The sequence below is a fragment of the Abramis brama genome, assembly GCF_963993115.1.
Source record: "Abramis brama genome assembly, chromosome: 6".
Classification (NCBI taxonomy): Eukaryota; Metazoa; Chordata; class Actinopteri; order Cypriniformes; family Leuciscidae; genus Abramis; species Abramis brama.
The window spans coordinates 40,893,530-40,920,258 of NC_139968.1; the positions used below are offsets into that span (position 1 = coordinate 40,893,530).

Below are 26,729 nucleotides of genomic sequence, written 5' to 3' on the forward strand. Positions count from 1 at the left end.
CAACAAGTTTTGTGCGGTTTGGTACGTAATCAACACGGTCATGATTGCGCGATTCCCTGCCGTTTAATTTACACAAAACACATGAAAACTAAAACATGCAAAAGCATTTTAATTATGAATTGTTCCTTTTGCGAGGCAATACCATACTATTTCGGTAAGTTACCTCGGGGAAGTGCGATCCAAGGTGCTCGTCGGACGTCTATCCTCAGTCTGGCATGCTTGGCACCTCAAAGGCGTGGAAATAATTCCTAATTTATATTAAAATAAGTGTATGCTGAACATCATTTATTAATATTGTCGCCTTTATAAGCTTATAAACAAGCATCTGGAACGGGGGAAATGTATGCCAAGCTTAAATGTATGTATGCCTCTAGTGGACGTTTCACCCGGAAAGTGCAGGGAAATGTACTTTCAGGTACGTATTTCAGGGTTTGCAAAAAAGTACCCAGAGTAACGTATTTCCAATGAGCCTGGGTTGGATATATATACACACACATATTTATATATATATATATATATATATACATATGAACATAAAAACAATTTTGAGAGGTAGGTTAAATAATAAAATAACTGGTATTTGGATGGCTGATGACTCAGTATGTTCCAGTACTCACCATGATGAGTCTAGTTATTCAAAGCCAGTCCAGAGGAATGCCGGAAAATCGGCCACAGGGTAAGTGTTCCAGACAAGTGCATTTATAAAAACAATTCTTAAAAATTTTTTGTTTATGAATAGTTCTCTAAAAGACAGCAGTGCATAGGCTAATTATTGACAGCTTTCCCAAATCATAAGTCTGCTACGCTACTACATATTGATAATTAGTGTACAGTATCTAGCAGTAATGTTAATCTAGTGCTAGTAATTTTTCCTGCATTAGTTATTAATTAGTTTTGCATGAATTGTGAATTTTTTTCATTATTTCTCTGGGAAGTATTAAAAAATTGTAGTTATTGATTAGTTATTAGTGAACTACCACTTAAATCTGTAAAAAATTCAGTAGTTCTCTGGGAAGTATTAAAAAAAATAGTAGTTATTGATTAGTTAATAGTGAACTACCACTTAAATCTGTGTGCTATTACTTACTAATTCGTTAATCAGAGTTACTTGTTAGTTAACTGTAGTTACTAGATTGTTAATATTGTGTTACTCATTTGTTCCTGTGTAGTTATTCATTAACGAAGGATCCGTATTTTAAAGTGTTACCGATCTGCTGCATGTCATCCATTGTAGTTACTATGTTCTTCTTCGTGCGAAAATGACGTCGATCGAAACACCACACCTATCAAGTAAGGGTACTGTTGGCAGTGGAAACGCTAGCCAGATCATGGTTAACAGACCCGAACCGTACCGTACTGTCCCGTACCGTACCGTACTGCTCAGTGGAAACGAGGCAAAAGGGGCCTTGTGTGTCCCTGACTGGCTCCCTGTCAAGCTTGAGGGTTTCCCTGCCATAGACAAGCACGGCAAGGTCCCCGATGTACACTGACGGATTTGCCGTCCGCAGAGAGGTAAGCTTTCGCTTGGGGATCTTGACATCACAGCCTGGCACGAGAAACACCTGAAAAATAATTGTCAGTTTGCAATTGGTTAGCCTATACTTTGTTGTTAGACACTAAACTAATGAGATGATAATGAAACGCATTCCCTGGGATATATATCTCTTCATCATCTGAGCATTAATCCAAATAAACCAAGATATTATTCCCCAACCAAACAGGAAATCTGAGAGACATTCCCACATTTCCCAATAAAATTAACGAGGGTGCGAAATGCTCCTTTGCAATGTAAGCTTGTCCACACAGCTTTTTAATGACTCCACAGCATTAAACATTTCATTGGGAAATATGGGAATGCTTCCTAGATTTCCTGTGGTCAGGCAATATTCATAATAACCACTTATCATGCACATCCACCATGCAGATTTTTCAGGTAATGTGTATAATTACCGCCAAGTTGATTTCTGGGACATTGTATGATCACCTTCCCACATGGACCGTAACACGTACACTGAAACAAATTATAAACGCAACACTTTTGTTTTTGCCCCCCTTTTTCATGAGCTGATTCATTTATTTTTTATTCACAATATTAAGTCATATTAACTACTCAAGTGCCAATGATTTATGTTTTAAAACAAAGACTTGCTTCTTTTCCTATTTGGCTTGATGTTTTGTAAATGAGATTTAAAATTGTATCTACTTGTATAGCTTATTATAGAAGCTAGTATGAATAAATGTCGTTACAATACTCTTACACCTTGGAAGAATTGCCAATAACATCAGTAAAATGTATCTGTTTCTGTGTTATTATCGCTGTGTACAAGATCAGGTTCAGTTCCATGCTTATTTTATTTACTCTATAAGCTATTCCACCCACAAGCTTGTTACTATATAAACATGAACATGTTAGTTTATAAGGCAGTGTGTAATATTATGTTTTTTTTTTTTTAAGTATTTAATAAACTACTCAATCAAAATAGTAAACACAAGTACAAGCCAAGAATACTTTATATAATATATAATTAATTATACTTTTAAGTATATCTCGATCAACAAGTATAGGCCAAATATACTTAGACTTTTCTGTCAGTATAAGTCAAGTACACTTAAGTGCAATTTGAAGCATATATATATATATACAGGTGCACACAAAAACCTAAAAAGTACCAAAAAATAAATAAAATAATAATAAAGACAGAAAACTCTCCAAAACGTATCCACAGTAAAAGGTTTGCTTGAGGCACCGCAGTTGCACTCTTGCTCTGACTTGGTTAACAAGTCCTGATTGTGAGTCTGGTGAGTAAGGGTTGTCATGAGATCCTGTGAGTGTTTGGCTCTGCTCTCTCCTGTAACTCTCTTCAGGACGTTTGTTGTTCATTTCTGATCAAATGTCTCGATTGTTTCTCCTCTCAGACTGATTTCAGAGTTTCTCTAATGGTTTTATGGAGCAGGAACAGATCGCCTGCTATAACTGTGTGTATGAAAGTGTCCTCTGATATCTTCATATGATTAATATTCAACAGCTATGGATTATGACGCTGATGTGATGGTCTAAATGCTCACTTTGTTCAGAGTGAAAAATACAACTGTGATCTCAAATTATATTATAATGTGTCTCAAATCAGTATTTTCTCAGGTTAAAGGAGAAGCTGGGAAAGTTGTTTGTTTATTATTGTAGATAGAAAAAGAAATAAATTAATGATCTATTAATAATGTAAAAAATTACAAATAATGTTTTAAATAATATTTAAAAAAAATTAAGATTCATATGTGGTGCACTGTTTAAAATATACATAAGTCTGTATTCCTCCAGGAGACGCTCAATATGATAAATGTAATAAATCATGGAGAGACTCGTGGACCTCAGAGTGAGAAACTTTACTGATAAAGTAAAAGCAAATACATACAGAAGTAAAGTGAGATCTGTGTGTCTCTCTATTCTTTTGTTTTATGTTTCTGCAAAAAAATATGAACAAAGCCATATATATTGGATTTTGTAAAATCTGACTCTGAAAGAGAGCAGAAGCTCAAGTAATAATCAGTATTTATTATTTAAAAATAACACACTTGAAGAACCTTTAAAGTTCAGCGTTCTGCTTTAGATTTCAATACTTCCTGAAAAAGATTAACATATAAAATCATTAATATATCTGACATACATTTATAACTGTAAAATCAGTTTGTAAGAAATGAGATCATCATTTATGTACCTGATGTGTGAATATGTGCTTGATCTCATTCAGCTCTTCTGGATCTGATCTCATAAACCACAATAATGACAGTAGCCACGCCCACCAGAGCAGAGAGGACCAATCGGATCACAGCTTCAGTAGGACCACAACAGTGGACAGAGTCTGAGGAATAAACACATCAAACTGAGATCAGATCAGTCAATAAACACTAATATCAGCGGTGGCGTATGGAGTGAATTTTGAGTAATACTAAATTATCACCTGTTATTTGTTGAACCATTCAGTTCAAAGCATTGAAGATCTTGACAAAGAAAATGTAAATAATTGATTGAATTAATAGAGAAAAAAAAAAGCAAATCTAAACCGTGGTTCAGTGTCAGTTGATTTTTTTTATTTTAATTAACAAATTTTTTCCTGGCAACACATTACAAATAAACAATATAAAAAAGATTTTGTAAAAAAAAAAAAAACAAACAAAAAAAAAAAACATAGCATTAAAGCATTTAGCATTAAACATTATATTAAAAGTTACATTGTGTCAACGTTAAAACAAAAACTGACATTATTTCAACCATATTTCAACTTTGAGGGTCAGTCATGTGCCAACTACGACTGAAAAGAAAAGTCTGGACGCCATGTAAAACCCAGCACCAAATAACTGGTTGCAACTGTGGCTCAAGAACTCAGAGCCCACAGAAACAAGCCAGAACCCAATATATATTAAAAAAGACCGGACACCGTCGGGCCTGATAATATATATATATATATTAGTGCAGGGCAACGATTGATTTTTTTTATTTGCGATTAATCGCATGATTTTCTTGCGATTAATCGCATTGTTAAGCACAAAATTGAATAATGAATTCTAAAGTAGTGTATTGCGCACTTTTCATCTAAATGTACTGCTATATACACAAAAGTGCAATAGCATGTGGTTTGCAAACACTTTAAACAAATAGCCTAATATTCTTTTTTACCAGCAGTATTCCCTTTACACAGTAGCAATAAAATATTTCTTGTAAATCTCAACTTAAACATTAATGTAATCAAATCAAATATTAAACCAAAGCTATTTGCCACTGCCAGGGCATTACCTTTTATCTAGCTTGGGCCCATGTAGGCAGCCTATGGCACTGATTGTGTTTGCCCATGTCTGACCCATATAGTTTATCAAAGTAGGCCCCCATATGTATTTCCCCATTCATAACCCATTTAGAGATTACCGTGGGAACTGCCTTGGGCCCATGTAGGCAGCCTATATGGGACAGATTGTGTTTGCCCATGTCTGACCTATATGGTTTATCAAAGTGGGCCCCATGTGTTTTTCCAGATCATAACCCATATAGAGATTACCTATGTGGGTACTACCTTGGGCCCATGTAGGCAGCCTATATGGGACAGAATGTGTTTGCCCATGTCTGACCCATTTGATAAACCCAAATGGGCACCATTTGTGTTGCCCATTTTGAGCCCATGCACTCATTTCCCATTAGTGACCCAACTAGGACCCACATTAGGAGCCCACCTGTTTTTGCCCATGTGGGACCTACTTAGCTGACCCAAGTGGGCCCCAGATAAGATGCCCATTTTGGGACCATGCCCAATTGGTACCCACGTAGCCCAAGCATAAATCATGTGGGGCCCACATATACTGTACATGTTGGCTGGGTCAGTGATTCATGAGGCTTCTTTTCCCCATCCTTATCTCTCCATTTAATACATCAGTACACATTTTATCACATTTATGACAGTTTACACATTTCAAATTGTGTGCTTACATATTCAAAGAAAGTAAAACACACAAATGTATTTCTCTCAATCCTCTCTGATGTCTGTAACTTTTATACAAAGTTATGCTGCAGAGAAAATAAAATGGCTTCCCCCATACAGCAACTAGCTGTCACAGTGTTGGTTATGTTCCCTGGTGTCCACTAGAGGTCCTCTTCCCCCACGGTGTCATTCACATTAGGAACTGCATTCCCCACAATCCTTGTCTGCACTCATCACTGTTCATTGCACCCAGCTGTTCGCCATCATGATTGTTAGCTTGTGTGTGTATAAATACCCTGCCTGTTTAGTGTTTGTTACAGAGTCCTTGTTATTCATCACACCACTTCTAAGGTCTGTTTATTGTTTATTGTTTTGGATTGCCTTATTTGGATTTTGACCCTTGCCTGGACTAGTTGTGAGTATGGATTTTCCCTAATAAATACTGCATTATTAGATATTCCCTCGTCTCCTTGAGTGTGGATCGTGACAGAAGGACTCTGTCAACACAAGATCCAGCGGTATGTTTTTCAATGTCTCTTCCCCAGCCACCGAGCGGGAGAGAGGACAAATTTTTTTTGAGGGGACCCGGTTGGTAAGACGGCGGAGGAGGAGGAAGACCTCCAGCCTCCCCAAAGACCCGGAGGCCGTCCCAGTGCAGCCCGCTGTCGTCCCCGTGCAGCCCGCTGTCATCCCGGAGATCGTCCCGGAGTTGCCCACCATCAGTACTGCCACGGACAAGAGGGTGAAATCATTGTGGTGTCCATGAAGATGTGAAAAAATAGGCATAAGTCTAGCTTACACATTTACCCAAATTATTATACGCCTGTTTAACCGAAGCTAATTTGTCACTCATACAATGTCACTTCTGTGTTTTACGGCGCTGATGAGAACGTCAGTCTCCTCGGCTGTGAACCGCTCCTGACGTGCGCCTGGCAAGTCTGCCATTATAATACATTATAATATAATTATATATAATCCGCCATGGAACAAGTGTGCCTGCTCTTAAAGGGAATGTGAGATGTCGCTCTGATTGATTCACTTCACGTTACGCCCAAACCACACCTATGAGTAATGAAGCTACTTCAGACCAACATATTTTAGATTTGCATCGATATGTTGTGTTTATGTATTTCACTGTGATCTCAAAGTATATTATAATGTACCCAAAATCTGTATTTTCTTGGGTTAAAGGAGAAGCCAGGGGAAGTTGTTGTTTTTTTATTGTGGATAGAAGAACAAAAAAGAAATCAATGAGCTAATAATGTAAACATTTACAAATAATGTTTTAAATATTTTAATAATGTAAACCTTTATGTTCCCCACTTCTGCAATTTTTAAACTATATATAAAGTCTTTATTCCTCCAGGAGGAGCTCGACATAATAAATGTAAAAACCAATAAAAATGCACCCAACATAATAAATGTAATAAAACAAATGGAGAGACTCTTTGAACCTCAGAGTGAGAATCTTTATTGATAAAGGCAAACAAAAACATACAGCAAATACACAGCAGTAGTAAATTGAGATCTATGTCTCTTCATTAACTTTTTTTTTCATTCACTTTCATTCACATCTGAGAGAAATATAAACAATAAACACTAACAAAGAAGATTTTTTTTTTTAAATCCCAAAATAATCAAGCTCAAATATTCAGTATTAATTATGACCGCCGCTAGCATAGCTAGCGAAAGCGGTCATATAGGGATTGTCAAAGTTTTTTTTTTTGTTTTTTTTTGTCAATCTACTGAATTTTTCGTCAACGATACCAGGGACACCGAAACACTGGGGAACATGAAATTTGGTGGGCATGTAGCCCCACTAGACTTTTACGGGAAAATTTCGTTTGGTCCCCGGGGGCCACTCCCCCCCCCCCGCGCTGGGCCCCCCCCAAACCCAAAAAATGCAGTTTTTCCTAAATAACTACCTGAACCGTGGCACCGAGGATGAAGACATTTTTATGGTATGTTGGTCTTAAGGGCCCACATCAACCTAGCCCATAATCACTCATTTGTGATTTGCGCCCCTCCCATAAAAAATGAAAATGCAATATTATTCTGCTTTAATCGCCCCTATCTTCAATTGAGATGTTCAGAACTGCACCGTATTTCATGTGTATGATTAACTTGACATCCTCTGGGGGTATCCTCTGCTAAGTTTCGTAGAATTTCATCCATGGGGGGGTATAAAATAAATTAATTTATGTGCACATTTAGTGACTGTACACTCATCGGCCTGTAGATGGTGCTGTTGAGCGAAGGGTTGCTGGTTTAGGATGATACTGTCACACACACACATGCAGGAATACAAACAAACGCAAGCATGCACACACACTGACATCCACACGCACAGACACACACCCATACACACACATACAAATCCACATGCACAGACACACACACACAAACACACATGCGCACACACAAACACACATACACACACATACACACACACACAGACAGACATGCACATACTACTACTTTTTTTAGGTATATACATAAACACGCAATACAGCATATTGCTCCACGTCATTTATTTTTGTGGAAAGCCAGTGCAGGCCTGAGCGGCGGTCATATTTTGTACCGCCATGCGGTACATCTAGTTATGACAAAAACACTAAAATAGAAAACACACTTGAATAACCTTTAAAGTTCAGCGTTCTGCTTTAGATTTCAATACTTCCTGAAAAAAGATGAAAATATCAAGGCATAAATATATCTGACATACATTAATATATGCAAAATCAGTTTGAATGAGAAAATGAGAAATGACATCAATCATGTACCTGATGTGTGAATATGTGCTTGATCTAATTCAGCTCTTAAACAACAATAATGACAGTAGCCACGCCCACCAGAGCAGAGAGGACCAATCGGATCACAGCTTCAGTAGGACCACAACAGTTCTTCTCAGAGTCTGAGGAATAAACACATCAAACTGAGATCAGATCAGTCAATAAACACTAATATCAGCGCTAGGGGTTGCACGACTACTGATTTCTGCAAGTCGATTTCTTATCAAAACAATACTCGAGTTACTCGACTACTCGTGTTTCATGCGACTGTAAATGAAAAGACATGAAATAGTTCTTGTCAATAAATGTTTATTAGCCCAGTTCATATCCTTGTTTTTCCAGGCGCGCCTATACCACGGCGAAATGAAAACATCTTCTCAACTTTTCAGAATGCCACAAGCGCACCGCAGGTCATGAGACAAAAACCAACCGATAAGCTTGCATTTCCGTAACAACATCGAAAGCTCGGCCGAACAGCTGATCATAGCTGTACAGGGCGGGTTTTTATTTCTCATCTCCATAAATATATCTAGTAAAGTTAGCCCAGTAAAGCTAATGAAAGGGCTAGAAATCATTAATCCTTTGCTGATACTTCCTCGTCATCATGGAGAGCGCAGTTCATGGTTGCATAGCAACGACAGACGCCATGGGAGCGCAAGCACATGTGGAAAGAAGGAGAGCGTTTTTAGACGCGATTTGTAAACGGCAAAGAGTTGGCAAATTACGATATTTTTGTGGTGTCTGTTGGTGACATTCGCAATTTTGAATAAATTTATGGTTAATGGGCGCTCGAGTAGTCAATTGTTTCCGACAGCGCCGAATTAGTGAAGCCCTAATCAGCGCTGACATCAACTATTATTTCTAAATACACAGAAATATGAATCTAATCAAATCTAATCAATAATCTTATATTTGGTTCCAATTAAGTGAGTTTTTATACGGTCTGTCATCTCAAACTGTAAAATGATTCAAACAATTCAACATGTAAATATTAGATATAAGAATATTTAAAGGAGAAGAAAAATTATCTTTACTCACCATAGACAGAAACTTTGAATGATTTTGATGACAATCTTCCTGAAAACTTCAGGAGAATATAACGTCCATCATGTTCAGCTCTGATGTTTGTGATGGTCAGAGATCCAGTTTGATTGTCCAGCTTCAGTCTGTCTCTGAATCTCCCATCAAGAACATCATATACAGTGATTCTGTCGGCCCGTTTATTGATTTCTGCTATTACAGTGTTTCCATCTCCAAACCTCCACTGAATCACATCATCATCCTTCATTTCAGTAAGATCAGAGTTTAGAGAGACTGAATCTCCCTCCTTCACTGACACTAACTTCACTTCATCTGTCAAACACACAGAGAACAAACAGAAACAGGGTTTTGCAAAGATTAATACTGTTAAATCACTTTATAATGGTTTACTAAATTGAATAGTTTAAAATTTACATTAAATAAACAATATAAAATAACAAAAACAAAATCGTGTATGAATTAATTAAAAATTTTCATAAAAAAAAAGGTGTAAATGTTTTTGAACTCACCAATGACAGCGAGCCTAAATCTCTTGATCACACGGTTGATCTGTAGATAATAATATCCTTCATGTTTCATTGTGGTGTTTGTGATGGTCAGAGATCCAGTTTGATTGTCCAGCTTCAGTCTGTCTCTGGATCTCCCATCAAGAACATCATCATATACAGTGATTCTGTCGAACCATTTATCGATTTCAGCTATTAAAGTGTTTTCATCTCCAAACCTCCACAGAATCGCATCATAATAATTAATTTCAGTAAGATCAGAGTTTAGAGAGACTGAATCTCCCTCCATCACTTCCTCCAGGACTGAATCACCACACACACACACACACACACACACACACACACACACACACACACACGGTTCGTCACAGATTAATACGGTCACTTGATGGTTTATAAAAGTAAATAGTTTGAAATTTAAATTTGAAATGAATTTCATCATTAAACACCAAAAGCAAAATGGAGTTTGAATTATTAATGGTATATTTGTGCTGATTAAAAAAAAACAAAAAAAAACAAAAAAACAAGTGAAACAAATATTTAACTCACCAAAGATAATGAGCCTAAATCTCTGACTGATCTCACTGTTGATCTGTAGTTCATAATCTCCTTCATGTTCAGTTGTGGTGTTTGTGATGGTCAGAGATCCAGTTTGATTGTCCAGCTTCAGTCTGTCTCTGAATCTCCCATCAAGAACATCATCATATACAGTGATTCTGTCGGCCCGTTTATTGATTTCAGCTATTACAGTGTTTTCATCTCCAAACCTCCACTGAATCACATCATCATCCTTCATTTCAGTAAGACCAGAGTTTAGAGAGACTGAATCTCCCTCCTTCACTGACTTCAGGACTGAATCACCACACGCACACACACACACACACACACAGAGAGAGAGAGAGAGAGAGAGAGAGAGAGAGAGAGAGAACAAGAGAGAGAGAGAGAACAAGAGAGAGAGAGAGAACAAGAGAGAGAGAGAACAAACAGAAACAGGGTTCATCACAGATTAAGACGATTAGTTAACGATTTATAAAAAAAAATTATAAAAAAAAAAACAAGTGAAACAAATATTTAACTCACCAAAGACAATGAGAAATAAAATCTTTCTCACATTGTTGATCTTTAGAAAATAATATCCAGTATGATCAGTTCTGGTGTTTGTGATGGTCAGAGATCCAGTTTGATCGTCCAGCTTCAGTCTGTCTCTGAATCTCCCATCAAGAACATCATCATATACAGTGATTCTGTCGACCCGTTTATTGATTTCAGCTATTAAAGTTTTTCCAAACCTCCACAGAATCACATCATCATCCTTCATTTCAGTAAGATCAGAGTTTAGAGAGACTGAATCTCCCTCCTTCACTGACACTAACTTCACTTCATCTGTCAAACACACAGAGAACAAACAAAAACAGGGTTTGCAAAGATTAATAGCCTACCGTTAAATAACTTTATAATGGTTTACTAAATTGAATGGTTTAAAATTTACATTTGTAGCCAGGTGGCATTTGAACTTATAAGAAAGAGAGTACCTCCCCTTTATTAAGAAAAGTGAGGCCTGAACTGGTTGCAGTTCCACTCTGGCTCCATATGAGGGCGCTCACAGGACGAGTGCAGAATGAATGGAGGTCTATGGCGCTATACACATCAAAATCCACTTTTCTCAGGATATATTTTTTTGTCTAGTAATTTGAATGTTGTATTCGAAAGGAGATGCAAAGAAATTACACGTTGCTGGGTGTTAGATTTTTTAGAGTCACTTATTTGCTTTAAAAAGTCCTTTAAAATGTCAATGACGTCATACACATCGTACGACCAGATACTGCTTCACGGCAATCCTTCAGTCACTTTGGTGCTTTCGCGCTCTGCACTTTCTTTTCTCTCGAGGCATCAACAACACAGCAGACACAGGTAAATACCAAGCGGCAACATTCTGATCTGAAAAATGAAGTCTACCCGGAAGTGCGAAAAACTGCAATACATCGAAAATCCGCTAGGGCGAGGTCCCAAAACAGAGCAAATATCCATAGACCCCATGTTAAAATGTCAGTTTTCACAGCATAAATTCATGTTTTTACAGGTTGGTCCCATGGACTTTTATTGTATTTTTCGACAGGTTCCGAGTACCTGACAGCTGTGAGGGGGGTGGATTTTTTTCTAACTCGTTAGTTTAGATCGTATTTAGATATAAAATGTATGAAAAATAAGGGTGTTGTTAACTTTGATTGACAGCTTGATTGACAGCTGACAAGGCAGCGCCACGGAGAATGACAACATAAGAAGCGCCATTTTTTAATACAGTTGACATATAATACTACTGTTTCTGTATCATGAAATGAAGTTTTAAGAGTTTTTCAGGCGAGAATGTAGTTGTTTAAAGCTCAAATCTGTGGTTTATTTATAAAAATTTATGAAAATTGTATCCAGTTGTGAGATCCAGCAATGACCGGGCGCTCGGCGCTCATGTACCCCGCCTGGAACAGCCTTTCCTCGGCTAGTCGTTCTGACGTTTGCCGCTGACTCTGGCGTCTCTGAAGTGGTTAAACATGAGATATAATTCATCTTGTCTATATCTAACGGGCGATTTTTGGTCTCGTGAATCTATAATTTGTTCTCTGGCCAATCATTTTGGCTGAGGGGAAGTTTCATAACTTTATAAGCTATTTAACTTTACCGTTGTATGGTTAGACTAGAGCGCTGACTTTGTATGTTTGACTGAATTGTTTGCTTTATTTGTATAGCTTCTTGTACCTTTTACTTATACTTTTATAATAGCTAATATTGATAAAACTGAAATTTAACAAAAAGAGACTGGGTTGAGTTTTTTACATTTTAAATTTTAATACAACGAAGATGATCTGTAATGTTGTTTACTGCAAAATCTGTTGTTTAGTACAAATGCACATATTGCCTGGACCATATTAAAATGTTTAATATTTTATATTATATTTAAAACGGAAAGAGGCAGGTTTATGTTTTATATATTTTTTTTTTTATAAATAGGCAAACGTTATGTGCAGTGAATATAATCAATACGTGTTGCCTGAACCAAATTTGTGTGGCTATAATGTTTAAGATTTCTTTAAATGAAAACGAAAAGAGTTAGTATGGTGTTTTATAACATATTTCGTTGCCTAAAATATACACAGAGATAACCGAAGTAGCAGAGCGAGCTGAGTGACGCGCGCTGCGTCAGAAGGTGGGCGGGGTTAGGATTTCCCAAGATTTTCCAAGATGGGGCCGCCAATACCCCCCATAAACGGCTTCAAACCCGTTCTTCAGAAAGTCTATGGGTGACGTCACAGACGCTTTGTCCATATTTTTTACAGTCTATGGTAAATACACGTGCTAGATGAGTTTTTGTTTTGTTTGTTTCTGGTCCCGCTTCGGATGCCACGATGCCATAAAGCGGTATCTCTGGGTGTAATCAGTCCTTCACTGACCAATCAGCGTTCATTAGCAGAATGCTAGCGTGTTATGGGCAACAACAACTCGACCTGTAAGAAATCGAAAGGAAATAAGTACTCGTTCATTCAACTTTCAACCTATAACCCATGTTGAACTTGCAATACCTACACTCAAATCTGAGATTTCTCAACGGCAATCGGGTGAAAGGGACAAATTTAGCCGTCTAGCCCCATAGACTCCCATTCATTCTGCACTCATGGGTGATCGCCCCCAGTGGAGCTCTGGTGGAACTACAACCAAAACTCGGTACAATAGGACTTAATAGGGAGTGGGCAGGCTCTCCATAGACGGGCTCTGCGCAAAAGCAGTGCATGAGAGTTTTCCCCAGGAGTCTCCCGTATTTCACACCAATCTCCCACCCCCTCCCGGTTTGTTATTTCTCCCGTGAAACTCCCGTTATTTGTATGGCCCAAACGTCGTTAAATGAATAATCACATCAATATATTATTCCAAGGTTGTCCAGTTGCCAGATCTTGTATGAAACCCATCCTACTCGCGCAATCAACACATCATACAAATTTTAACCCGTTTGTGAGCTCAACCTGACAACCTACAACCCAGTTGTGCCGTCGATATCTGCGCAGGTAGTAGACGCGGGAAGTTGAAAAAGCGTTACTGGTAGAAATGGGAAAAGACTCCGTGTTAAGTAAATATTTAACGCAATTAACGCAGCATCCGTTTTTTTCTGTCATCCTTTGGCTGCATGGCGTTACATTAGGCTATATGATGTGCTTTTATTCTTGCTAATGCTTTTAAACCATTCAAGCCATATAGGCTACTTATTTTATAAAACTTTAAAAGCGGAAAGCGCATCACTCATTCCTGGGAATACACTTGACATCGCAGCCTGACCTTGACGGAAATAAATATCCTACGCCAAAAGTAGGCTACCAGAGAAAAAGTCTCAACTGTGCACAGATTTGTAAACCGTACGTTGCTTTGGTTTTTCAATCCATACCCATTTTGCCCCGTGGCTCAAAAGGGACACACCAAAAATAGGGACACATGAGAAAGCCAAAATAGAATGCAAAATTTCTTAAAAAAAATAGACCTATACAGAAAAAAAAAAAACCTACGTAAGGTACGGTAACAGTGAACAAATTCATAATCCGTGCACGCTTTCGCAATCGTTGTTTTGTAAATTGTTCTTTCGCAATAGTTGTTTGTAATATTCAGTTGCTGTGAAAAATTGTGAAATACTGTTCCAATAGGTGAAGTTACACAACAATATGCTGATTGATTACATAACAATATTTGGATTTAATATTCAATTCCAGTGAAAATCTGTTCCAGTTAATGGAGTAGGCTATAGGCTACACAGGTGATGTGTAATATTCAGTACCAGTAAACTCCACCCGCTGAAACAGTTTCTTACAGTAACTGAATATTACACATCACCTGTTCAGTTTTGAAAACTGTAGCCTACTCACAGATTTGTGGCCTATACCTTATTTTAGAAATCTGTTTTTCTGTAGGCTATATTGATTTGTTGTGTATTGTTAAGGTGAATACAACTGTCTTAACTGAATTTTTCTATGATTTGGCGATGGGGTGTGTAATGTATAGATGACATGAAACTGCATGTGGTTGAACTGAAACCCCCCCAGGTCTCCCGTATTTTGGTACCCAAATGTTGACAGGTATGGAGATGTGTAGAGTGGAGTATCATTCTTGATTAAATCGATGTTCTATGTGAGTAACTGTGATGATCATCATTTAATCTGGTGTAATAGGCTGTATTCGTTTCATCCTGAGTTTGTATAATGTGTAGTTTGTGGTTAGAGATCCAGATGATCGAAGATGTTTGATCGATGCACGCGACGGCAATATAAGTCTCTATAAAAGAGTTTGGTAAGTCGTTAATGTGTATGTGTATAACAAATGTGAATGACCAACCCGATCTCACGGGAAAACGTACAAATTCTACGAGGTGGCTTATTGGTACGAATTCATACGACCTCACTCGTACAAATTAGTACGATATTTGCAAAATCGTACATATTTTACGAATTGCCCAATTTGTATGAATTCATACGACGTATCCCGGAAGTGTGCCCTAACATTCGTAATGATTGTAAATTCTGAGAAATTGACACTTTATAAGGCTTTACTGAATTTTCTGTGAAGACATTTTTTGTGAACTATATTCATTTTGAATTTAAACACTTTTTATTTGCACTAATACTTATAGTGACCCCATATGGGAAATTTGAGTAGTGTTATTGAGTTGAGTAATACTAAATTATCAACTGTTATTTGTTGAACCATTCAGTTCAAAGCATTGAAGAAAGCATTCTTCACAAAGAAAATGTAAATAATTGATTGAATTAATAGAGAAAAATAAAGCAAATCTAAACCGTGGTTCGGTGTCAATTTTTTTTTTTTTTTTTTTTTTTTTTTTACTGGCAACACATTAAAAATAAACAATATATAAAAAATGGTGTATGAATTCATGTACCTTTTTTCATTAACAAACCAGGTGTAAATGTTTTTGAACTCACCAATGACAACAAGAATGATACCCTTGATCTCACTGTTGATCTGTAGTTCATAACCTCCAGTATGTTCAGTTGTGGTGTTTGTGATGGTCAGAGATCCAGTTTGATTGTCCAGCTTCAGTCTGTCTCTGAATCTCCCATCAAGAACATCATCATATACAGTGATTCTGTCGGCCCGTTTATTGATTTCAGCTATTAAAGTGTTTTCAAACCACCACTGAATCACATCATAATCCTTCATTTCAGTAAGATTAGAGTTTAGAGAGACTGAATCTCCCTTAATCACTGACTCCAGTCCTGAATCACCACACACACCACACACCACACAACACACAACACAAACAGAAACAGGGTTTGTCACAGATTAAGACGATAATTTAATGATTTATAAAAGTAAATAGTTTGAAATTTAAATTTGAAATGAATATCATCACTAAACACCAAAAGAAAAATGAGGTTTGAATTATTAATTGTATATTTGTCCTTATTAAAACATAAAACAGGGGTACAAAAGTATTTAACTCACCCCAGACAATGAGAATAAAAAACTTGAAAACACTGTTGATCTGTAGTCAATAAACTCCTTTATGTTCAGCTCTGATGTTTGTGATGGTCAGAGATCCAGTTTGTTTGTCCAGCTTCAGTCTGTCTCTGAATCTCCCATCAAGAACATCATCATATACAGTGATTCTGTCGGCCCGTTTATTGATTTCTGCTATTAAAGTGTTTTCATTTCCAAACCTCCACTGAATCACATCATCATCCTTCATTTCAGTAAGATCAGAGTTTAGAGAGACTGAATCTCCCTTAATCACTGACTCCGGGACTGAGTCACCAAACACACACACACACACACACACACACACACACACACACACACACACACACACACACACACACACATTAAATGAATATCATCATTAAACACCAAAAGCAAAAGGGAGTTTGAATTATTAATGGTATCTTTGTGCTGATTAAAAACAACAAAAAAAGTTAAACTAATATGTAACTCACCAAAGACAATTAGAACGAATCTCTTGATCTCAATGTTGATCTGTAGTTCATAAACTCCAGTATGTTCAGTTGTGGTGTTTGTGATGGTCAGAGATCCAGTTTGATTGTCCAGCTTCAGTCTGTCTCTGAATCTCCCATGAAGAACATCATCATATACAGTGATTCTGTCAGTCCGTTTATTGATTTCAGCTATTGAAGTGTTTCCAAACCTCCACTGAATCACATCATCATCCTTCATTTCAGTAAGATCAGAGTTTAGAGTGACTGAATCTCCCACAATCACTGACTCACCAATCACTCCTGAAGAACAGAGTTTTTCACAGATTAAAGCTTTTAAATCACTTGATGTTGGTTTGATGAAGATTCACTAAAATACTTTTAATCATTTGAAAAAGGTTCATATATGGAACAATACCTAAAAAATACACTTTTACTGTAATGTTTAACGTCACACAAAAAAATGCTGTTGATTATCTGAGCTTCATATGTACTGTATATTCTTTTATTTAATTAATCCATAATAACTGAGTTTAGAGCTGAATTCAAACTTGATCTGACAGTAAAATCAGTTCAATTATTTATATGAGAATAACAGTGAATGTTGATCCTCTGACTAATTTAACCAGTAATTTATAACATGGTACCAGAACAGAAACAACTGAAATCATAAAAACACATTTAAAACTCACCATCCAGATGCCACAAACCGAGCAAAATTAATTTGAGAAACATTTTCTTCATCGGTTCACTGAAAAGTAACTCTTAATGTCTGAAACACTCAGATTGATCTGAAACACGACTGAACTGATGCTGTGTGTGTTTGTGATCCTCCCTATAAAGTCTGAACCTTCGTCACAGTTTATTCTCGAAACCATTTCCTGCAAAACAGGAAGTCATGAAAGAGTGAAACATTAGATTAGATGTTTGTATCTAATGGTGTTGATGATCATATATCAATCTTCAAAATTCGTTTTATTTAACTGTAACAATATTTTGTATGGAGTGAAAGTCAGATTATTTGGTTAATTTAAGCAGGAGAGTTAAAGAAGAAACACTTCACCCACAAACTGACAGACTCACTGACCTCATTCATTTCATAACAGACACTGATGTTGAAGCTGTTTGTCCACCAACAGGTCAAACCACATTAGATGTAGGTAAATCAGACCACAGCAGGTTTCGCTTTTACTCAGAAAACGAGCTGCTTACGCTATACATTTAGAGAATGACTTTCATCATTTTTGCCATGTTGCTAAAATAGTCAAACAGTGCAAGTTAATAAGAACAGAAGCCTGCAAATCTGATTTATTCAGTTGAAACCAAATAAGACTTAAGATTTGCATGTAAGATTTGGTCTTAATGTTACACACAAAAGGACCGCTGTACTAGGATTTCTCCGGAAGAAAAATATAGATTTTGCTATGATTCAGGAGTCAGATTTATTGTGCAAAGATGTGGGTCGATTAGCCAATAAGTTTTATCACCCTATTGCAACTTCATCTGCAGCTAAAAAATGTAAAGGGGTAATGGTTTTGTGTAAACGCAAACAAAAATTTGATGTGACTCTTGGGCGGATGATGCAGGTCGGATAGCCATTGCAAAGATTTGCATGAATGGGAAAAACATTGCACTTATTTCTGCTTATGCCCCCTTTTTTCAACTATTAAGTAAATCTTTGCTTGATCTCACAGGGTTTCATTTAGTTCTTGGGGCGGATTTCAATGCGGTGTGGGACAGCGGCATGGACAGATCAGGTGGCAGCGAGACTAGGGACCAACATCTTGCATCTGAGGCGTTGCGCCACTGGGCATCCGATACAGGCATGGTCGACATTTGCCGTTTGTTAAACCCTTCTTTAAAAGACTTTTCATTTTACTCAGAGAGACATAAATCCTTCTCGAGGCTAGATTTTATCTTTGCCTCAAAAGATTTATTTCAAAATATTCAAAATGCGCATTACATTCCGGTTACCTGGTCTGATCACAAACCCATATATTGTTCGGTCACTGTTCGCCCATCTTCCACTAAAGCCCCCAGGTGGCGTTTTAACGCTTTCTTACTGTGTGATGAAACATTCAAAACTCAGTTTGAAACAAATTTAAGTGAATTTTTGGAATTTAATGTCGGCTCTGTTCTTGATCCAAGGATACTTTGGGAGGCGGTAAAAGGCTTTATAAGGAGTAACACCACGTTATATGCTTCAACACGAAATAAAGCACGTGCAGACAATTTGGAAGCTTTAGAATTAAAATATGCCACCCTTGATGCTTCCCTGCAACATAATTTTAACGATTACACAGCCCTACAGAAGGAACTGATTAAAAAAAGAGATTAACTCTCTTCTGAGGCGCCGTTCAGAATTCCTTATGCACAAAACAAGACAAACTTACTATTTTAACTCCTCAAAACCGTCGTTTACTAGCAAAACCCAGTCGTTTACTAGCATCCGGACGGATGAGCACTTTGCTGATATTTTTTGCATTAAAGACAAAGACAGCACTATACAATGTGACCCAATGAAAGTAAATGCTTCTTTTGCCTCCTTTTATCAGAAGTTATATAATTCGGAAAGTAATTTTGATAAACATGTCTGCGATAATTTCCTGAATGACATTAAACTATCCCATCTTAGTACTGATGACTCCATAAAGCTAGATCGCCCTATCACATTGCAGGAGTGCAAGGCAGCTGCTAGGGACATGCGTAAAGGTAGATCACCAGGGCCAGACGGGATCCACCCGAATTTGATCTACCTTTTGGCCCCTGATTGGTCCGCTTTTATTTCTCCCTTTGCTGTCTCGAGAGGATCAAGACAAGTCTGCCCTCTTAGCCCTCTGTTATTCGCCCTTTCTCTTGAACCACTGGCGCAAGCTATCCGCGGCTCACCAACAATCTCTCCAATTTCCATTAGTGGAACACATCATCATGTTTCACTGTATGCTGACAATGTTTTATTGTATATAAACAACCCAGTGCAATGTATCCCACATGTTTTGTCTACCTTTGATATTTATGGCAAGCTTTCTGGTTTCAAAATAAACTGTCAGAAATCAGCTCTGCTACCTTTAAATCAGGCAATGTGTAATGTTCCCATCCCTGCATCTATTCCAGTCACTAAAAACTTCCCTTTATCTGAGGATAGATATCTCTTCCTCCATACAGACAATTATTAAAAACAATTTTTGTAAAACACTTAAAGTTGTGGCGGATCTGGACAGGTGGTCAAACCTGCCAAATTCACTTCGTGGCAGGGTAGCCATAATTAAAATGAATATTCTGCCCAGAGTCAATTTCGTCAGCTCGATGCTCCCCCGCCCCCTAATTATTGGAGCAAATTACAGTCAGCAATAACTACATTTCTGTGGCATGGCAAACGACCTCGCATTAAGCTCACCACTATGCAGCGAGAAAGGCAGGCCGGTGGCCTGTCTCTCCCAAATTTTAAGTTCTATGAGTGGGCCTTCACACTTAGACCTCTCCTATACTGGTTTCAATCTGATGCTCAAGTGTATTGGCGAACTTTGGAGGAACGGATGATAACTCCATACTCTTTTACTAACATTCTGTATGCTAAAATCTCACCCCATCAGTGCCGTTTGAGATTTGGTCCTATGATTTCATACTTGTTATTGGTATGGAGAAGGGTGGAGAAATTGGCTGGTTGCTCTTCTGTTTGGGACCCAGACTTACCTATATTTAACAATGAGAGGTTGATGATTGATGGTTGTCCTATTCGATTTCCTGATTGAAAAAAAAAAAAGTTTGTACACTTGGTGATATTTATGGGGAGGGGGGGGGGGGGGGGGGGTTACTCACTTTTCAGAACATTTGTATTAAGCATGGTATACCACGTACCTCCTTTTTCTTTTATTTGCAGTTGAGATCGGCTTTAAAAAGTAATGGTGCCCCTTTACAGGCCCCTCTTCACACCCACTTCGAAATTTGTTTCACTCTGTTGGGATTACAAGGGGTTTTGTGTCGAGACTCTACTGGTTCGTGCTGCGGTATGCTTATAGACCTCTGGCGTTGGACACGGTGTGGAGGAGAGATGTTCCAGATTTGGCACCCACATTTGATTGGGATAAAGTGTGGATCAATATGGGTTTAGCATCCAGGAACCCCGATCATCAGCAAATACATTATAATTATGTACATAGGGTTTATTTAACTCCTAGGAAGCTTCATATGATGAAGGTTATCGACGATCCTACGTGTACTTTATGTTCTTCCAAAGTGATTGGCAGTTAATTTTTACATGTTCTGGGAATGTACCCCAGTGGCCGACTTTTGGAAGATGATTGCCTTTAACCTCTCTAGGTTGTGTAAGATTAGATTGCCCTGTACACCGGCTACACTCATTTTGAATGATCTTTCAAGGTTGGGTTTGACATTGGATAAGAGAAGAGCATTGCTGGCTGGACTTACGGCTGCAAAAAAACTAATTGCCACACGTTGGAAACCTCCACATTCACTCTCTTTTCGAGCTTGGGTTTTAACATATATGGATATTGTTTACTTGGAGTTGTCGACAGCTAGAGTCCACGGTGCAAAAGAGTCAGCAATAGAGGCTTGGCATTCACTGCTAACCACTCTTCATAGGCTTCAGATTTAAGTTGTAACTGAGATTTGGAGATCTGGATCCAGGGGGTGGGGGGGTTATACCTGGGGTTTTATTTTAATTTTAATTTTTCTTCTTTTTTTTTTCTTTTTTTTATATTACGTTAATCATATGCTTCATTATATATGCTTATGTATAGGTATGTATGTGTATATATATATATATATATATATATATATATATATATATATATATATATATTTATACTCTATTTGTGTGGCTTGTATATACCTGTATGTACTGTTCCTTCTAAAATAAAAAAATAATAAAAAAAAAAAAAAAATTTGATCACAAAAAAAAAAAAAAAAATCTAAAGCGACATCTGCAAGGGAATCATCCTGAAATTCACGCAAAGGTAATCACAACTTTTTTGCCAATGCTATTTTATCAGCTTAACGTTACCTGAGTCGGTGTGCTTTTGCTTAACTGAAACAGCATAGCCTCTCGCTGGCTGGTGCTATCCAGAGAAGTGACTCCGTTAGATCGTACATTAAAAGTGATTGACATGCTACGATTGTGAGAGAGTGCACGTTTGAAAAAAAGATTCATTTTTATTTAATGTTAGATAGTGATGTTACGTTAGTGAACAAATCTGCCTTTTTAATAAACCTTTTATGTGAACGATTTGTCATTCACTAATCTCCCTGCGTGCGTCTCAATCAGCTCCCTAGTTCAGTAGTCAGGGCACTGATCAGGGAGCCGGCCACATTCATGTCACGATATACTGATTCACGATCTAGGAAGTTAGGGAGCTGAATGAGACGCAGGGCCCAATAGCGTTCGAGTGTGAGCTGTAACAGAGCATATGATTGGTTGAAAGTACTGAACGACTACACCCTTCGCTGTGATTTGATTCTGAACGAGAGAGAGCTCTCATTCATGAATGAACTGGAACATTTTGTTCATCTATGAACAAAAAAAAAGTGAATCAGCTTCCTTGTTCATGAACAAAATAAGCGAATCAGTCATCAAAATAAGCATCAATTTTGTTTAGCGAGAACAGTAATGCGGTGCAATACAAAGATCATTGAAGACAGCCCCACATTTAACAATCTCTGATTCATGTGTAAAATTACAGTAAATGTTATTTCTAAATGCAAAAGTTGTTCTCAGTGTTTTTAGGCATAATTTTATTTGTCTAGGTTGAAGTTTAAAGGAAATAAACAAATACAATGTATATGTTAAATAATGTTTTAATATGTTTGATCATGTTTTCACCACAAGAGGAGAGAAAGGAGTAGAAATGTACAGAGACTACTTGTGCATGTGAGCATAAAAGAGGGGAGTGGGACTGAAAAAGATTAAACCTGATTTTTTTTCTCCCTATCTTTTTATTTAACAGATACAAAAGACCTCAAATGAGAAGGATGGTCCACGGAGTTCAAATAAAACTAGTACATCCCAACAGAGAATTTCAACAGCTCTTTTTAATGCATCAAAGTACAAAAGTGACTCTAAAGAACAGCAGACTAAGGAGGAGGCCATAGCAAAATGGATCGGGTGCACAGGATTACCCGTCACGACAACTGAAGATGAGGACTTTATCTTAATGATGAAGACCGTAGATAGGAGGCTGACTGTTCCAAAAAAAGTAAAATAAGCAATCTGATTGACAAAGATTATGAAGATGAAAGACAAAAATTCAAAAAGAGACTGTCTGCTGTCAGGAGAATATCTTTTTATTATTATATTATTATCTTTTTATTAGAATATTCTGCTGTCAGGAGAATATCTAAGACCGTCTCTACACACAACCATCAACACCCCCCTCCCTCCCCCATACTGCTTCTCAGCCTGCACCTCAGATCAGTGAGGAGGATGTATGCAGAGTCTTCAGGAAACAGAAGATAAGGAAAGCCAAAGGCCCAGACGGTGTCTCACCAGCCTGTCTCAAAGCCTGCGCTGTCCAGCTGTCATCCATCTTCACACTGATTTTCAACAGATCACTGGAGCTGTGTGAAGTCCCCTCCTGCTTCAAACACTCCACCATCATCCCGGTACCCAAGAAACCTAAAATCTCTGGACTTAACGATTACAGACCTGTTGCTTTGACATCTGTGGTCATGAAGTCATTTGAGAGACTGGTGCTGGCCTACCTGAAGGACCTCACTGGACCCTTGCTGGACCCCCTGCAGTTTGCTTATCGAGCAAACAGGTCTGTGGATGATGCAGTCAACATGGGACTGCACTACATCCTCCAACATCTGGACAAACCAGGGACTTATGCAAGGATCCTGTTTGTGGACTTCAGCTCCGCTTTCAACACCATCGTCCCGGATACCCTCCTGAATAAACTAACCCAGCTCTCTGTGCCCTCCTCCATCTGTCAGTGGATCATCAGCTTCCTGACAGGCCGGCAGCAGCTAGTGAGGCTGGGAAAAGTCACATCTCGGACCCTTACCATCAGCACTGGTGCCCCCCAAGGGTGCGTTCTCTCCCCACTGCTTTTCTCCCTCTACACAAATGACTGTACCTCCAAAGACTCCTCCGTCAAGCTCCTGAAGTTTGCAGACGACACCACAGTCATTGGCCTCATCCAGGACGGTGACGAGTCTGCTTACAGACAAGAGGTTGAACAGCTGGCTGTCTGGTGCAGTCATAACAACCTGGAGCTGAACACGCTCAAAACTGTGGAGATGATAGTGGACTTTAGGAGAAACCCCCCTGCACTCCCCCCTCTCACCATCATGGACAGCACTGTGACAGCAGTGGAGTCATTCAGGTTCCTGGGCACTACCATCTCTCAGGACCTGAAGTGGGACAATCACATTGACTCCATTGTCAAAAAGGCCCAACAGAGGTTGTACTTCCTTCGTCAACTGAAAAAGTTCAACCTACCACAAGCGCAGATGACTCAGTTTTACTCAGCTGTTATTGAGTCGGTTCTGTGCACTTCTATAACTGTCTGGTTTGGGTCAGCCAGCAAATCAGATATAAGAAGACTACAACGGACTGTTAGGACAGCTGAAAGGATCATTGGTGTACACCTCCCCAACCTTCAGGACTTGTACAATGCCAGAGTGAAGAAACGGGCAGGGAACATCATCACAGACCCCTCCCACCCCGGCCAAAACCTGTTTGCACTTCTGCCGTCAGGCAGACGTTACAGATCTCTGCGCACTAGAACATCTAGGCACAAAAACAGTTTTTTCCCCCATGCTATCTCCAGCTTAAACAGCTAAAACAGCAATTAACACCTGCTGTATAATTCATTCAGTACTTGAGAGAGAAGCAAGAGGTTTTTTTGTGTAAATACATATACAAATTTTATTTATAGAGCTGTACACACAATGCACAAATCTGCACATAACTGTTTCAGATGTATACTATAACTATTATTATTGTTTATTCTATTTATTTATGTTCTCATTTAAATGCCTGTTCTAATGTCATATATGTATGTATGTACCAAGAGCTCCTGTAAAAACCACAAAAAATTCCTTGTGTGTTTGTGCACACTTGGCGAATAAAGCTCATTCTGATTCTGATTCTGATTCTGATTCTGATTTTTAGGCACTGACTTGTGGACACAAAAAGGACTGTCAGCTTCATTCCTTGCAATAAGTTCATGCTACTTTTTTGTTGAACAAAATAAACCTGAACACATATTATTAAACCTTGAACAAGTAGCCCACCCACACACTGCACAGTCAATCAAGGCATGTGTGGACAAATGTTTGCAGGAGTGGGGAATACCAAAGGAAAAGGTCCTTACAATTATAACAGACAATGGAAGTAATATGGTGGCGGCATTTAAACAGACCAAAGCAGACGAGACCAGCTCTGACTCTGAAGAAGACTCCCTCGTGGTGGAAAATTACGACCTGCGGAAACAGATGACAACCTGCGGTGAGTGTGTTTTATTTGTTATTCTTTTACATGATAGTCAATGAATATGAGATGATGAAATATTGATACTGTGCTCTAGTGCTCTTTTCATGTAAAAGGATTTCCATCATTAAGTTTTAAATTTGAGGGTTAAATATATAGTTTATGCTTATTTTGTATTTCTCTTGTTGGGTATCATCATGTTGACTTAGAACACCATGTGTGGTGCATACCTTACAACTGGTGGTAAACATGGTGCAGAAGAGGGCATGTGTCAAAAGAATCCTTGATAAAGCAAGGTCAGTGGTAAAAGCTGTTTCGTAAGTCATCCATTGCAACACCGACGATATTGGACATGTGTGATCTTACTGTTGTAAATGACTGCCCCACACGCTGGTCAAGCACATTCAACATGGTTGCACGACTTCTCAAAGTGAAAGACTCAGTCTCTCAAATTGCAAACAGCATGGGATAGGACAGCTTGCCCTCAAGTGAGTGGCAAAAGCTTACATCTTTGCATGAGCTATTGCTGCCTTTTGCAGAACATACTAAAACCCATGTCCTTGGTCGTCCCACACTGTAAAGAGGTTGCTGTAAATTTTACAGTAACTTACTGGCAGCTGGATGCCAGTAAGTTACTGTAAAATGTTTTAAAGTATTATTACTGTATTTTCATTTACAGTATTAGTATTGATTTTTTTTTATTTTTTTTTATTTTCATCATTTAAATTTTCTTTTTTTAATTTATGATTACCCCACCCCCCAAAAAAATCACAATAACTCACAAACATTTGTCCTTATAATATTCTTTTTAATCGTTGAACATTTTGTTTTAGAAGTACAAATTACAAATCTTGACCTTTAGCCACTAGCTGAAGAAAAAAAAAGGCAACATCTCCAAAGTCTATAGAATTAATCTCCTGGTGACCATTTATATCTGTAGCATGGCAAAAACGTACACACACTGAAAAGCAAAACAGGCCTTAAAACAATAAAATACAGTCAAAGTCAGTGTTGTGTTGTTACATTTCAGTAATTTTGCCAGTCAAAGTTGACAAGCTCTCTGATGAGAAACACTGAGGGGTTCAGGCTGATGCTTTTCTTTGGACCTTTCCAGATTTCCATCTGATCTGTGCCTTTGGTGTTTGGTGCCATCAGGGTTGACTCTCAGAATGAACCTGCAAACACAAGCAGGGAAAAATATATAATTTTTTCAGACCGGTGTTGGCAGAATTTCCCCTAACCCTCAAACTTGATGCTGCATGTACTTTGGCGTTAATAAAAGCACTACATCTGATTCTGAATCCACCTACAGTAGTGGTGGGGGAAAAATCGATTCTGTTCAGTGTCACGATATTTTGCGCACGCAATTATATTGATACAGTAGCGCAAAGTATTCCAATATAGGTTATAAGGCTGTGACGGTGGCAGTTTTTTTTACCACTGTGGTGGTAATGGACCAACTACCTGCAGTGGTTGGGGGGTTATTATGAAAATTG

General features: G+C 38.1%; 1 protein-coding gene and 1 long non-coding RNA gene across 5 annotated transcripts in view; one reads left to right on the top strand and one right to left on the bottom strand.

Moving 5' to 3' along the window:
• The window catches only part of LOC311084197 (uncharacterized protein), an 86,906-nt gene extending 70,581 nt beyond the window's left edge, over positions 1-16,325 (bottom strand). Inside the window, exons 1-6 of the mRNA XM_084116105.1 lie at positions 16,297-16,325; positions 15,774-16,067; positions 10,885-11,187; positions 10,354-10,656; positions 9,808-10,107; positions 9,517-9,610 (exon numbers count right to left, since the gene is read on the bottom strand). Of these exons, the coding sequence (XP_083972231.1) occupies positions 9,517-9,610; positions 9,808-10,107; positions 10,354-10,656; positions 10,885-11,187; positions 15,774-16,011 (1,238 nt within the window). The 5' untranslated portion in view covers positions 16,012-16,067; positions 16,297-16,325. The remainder of the gene's footprint in view (positions 1-9,516; positions 9,611-9,807; positions 10,108-10,353; positions 10,657-10,884; positions 11,188-15,773; positions 16,068-16,296) is intronic.
• The window catches only part of LOC311084241, a 529,672-nt gene that overhangs the window by 495,486 nt on the left and 7,457 nt on the right, over positions 1-26,729 (top strand). The window lies entirely within an intron of this gene.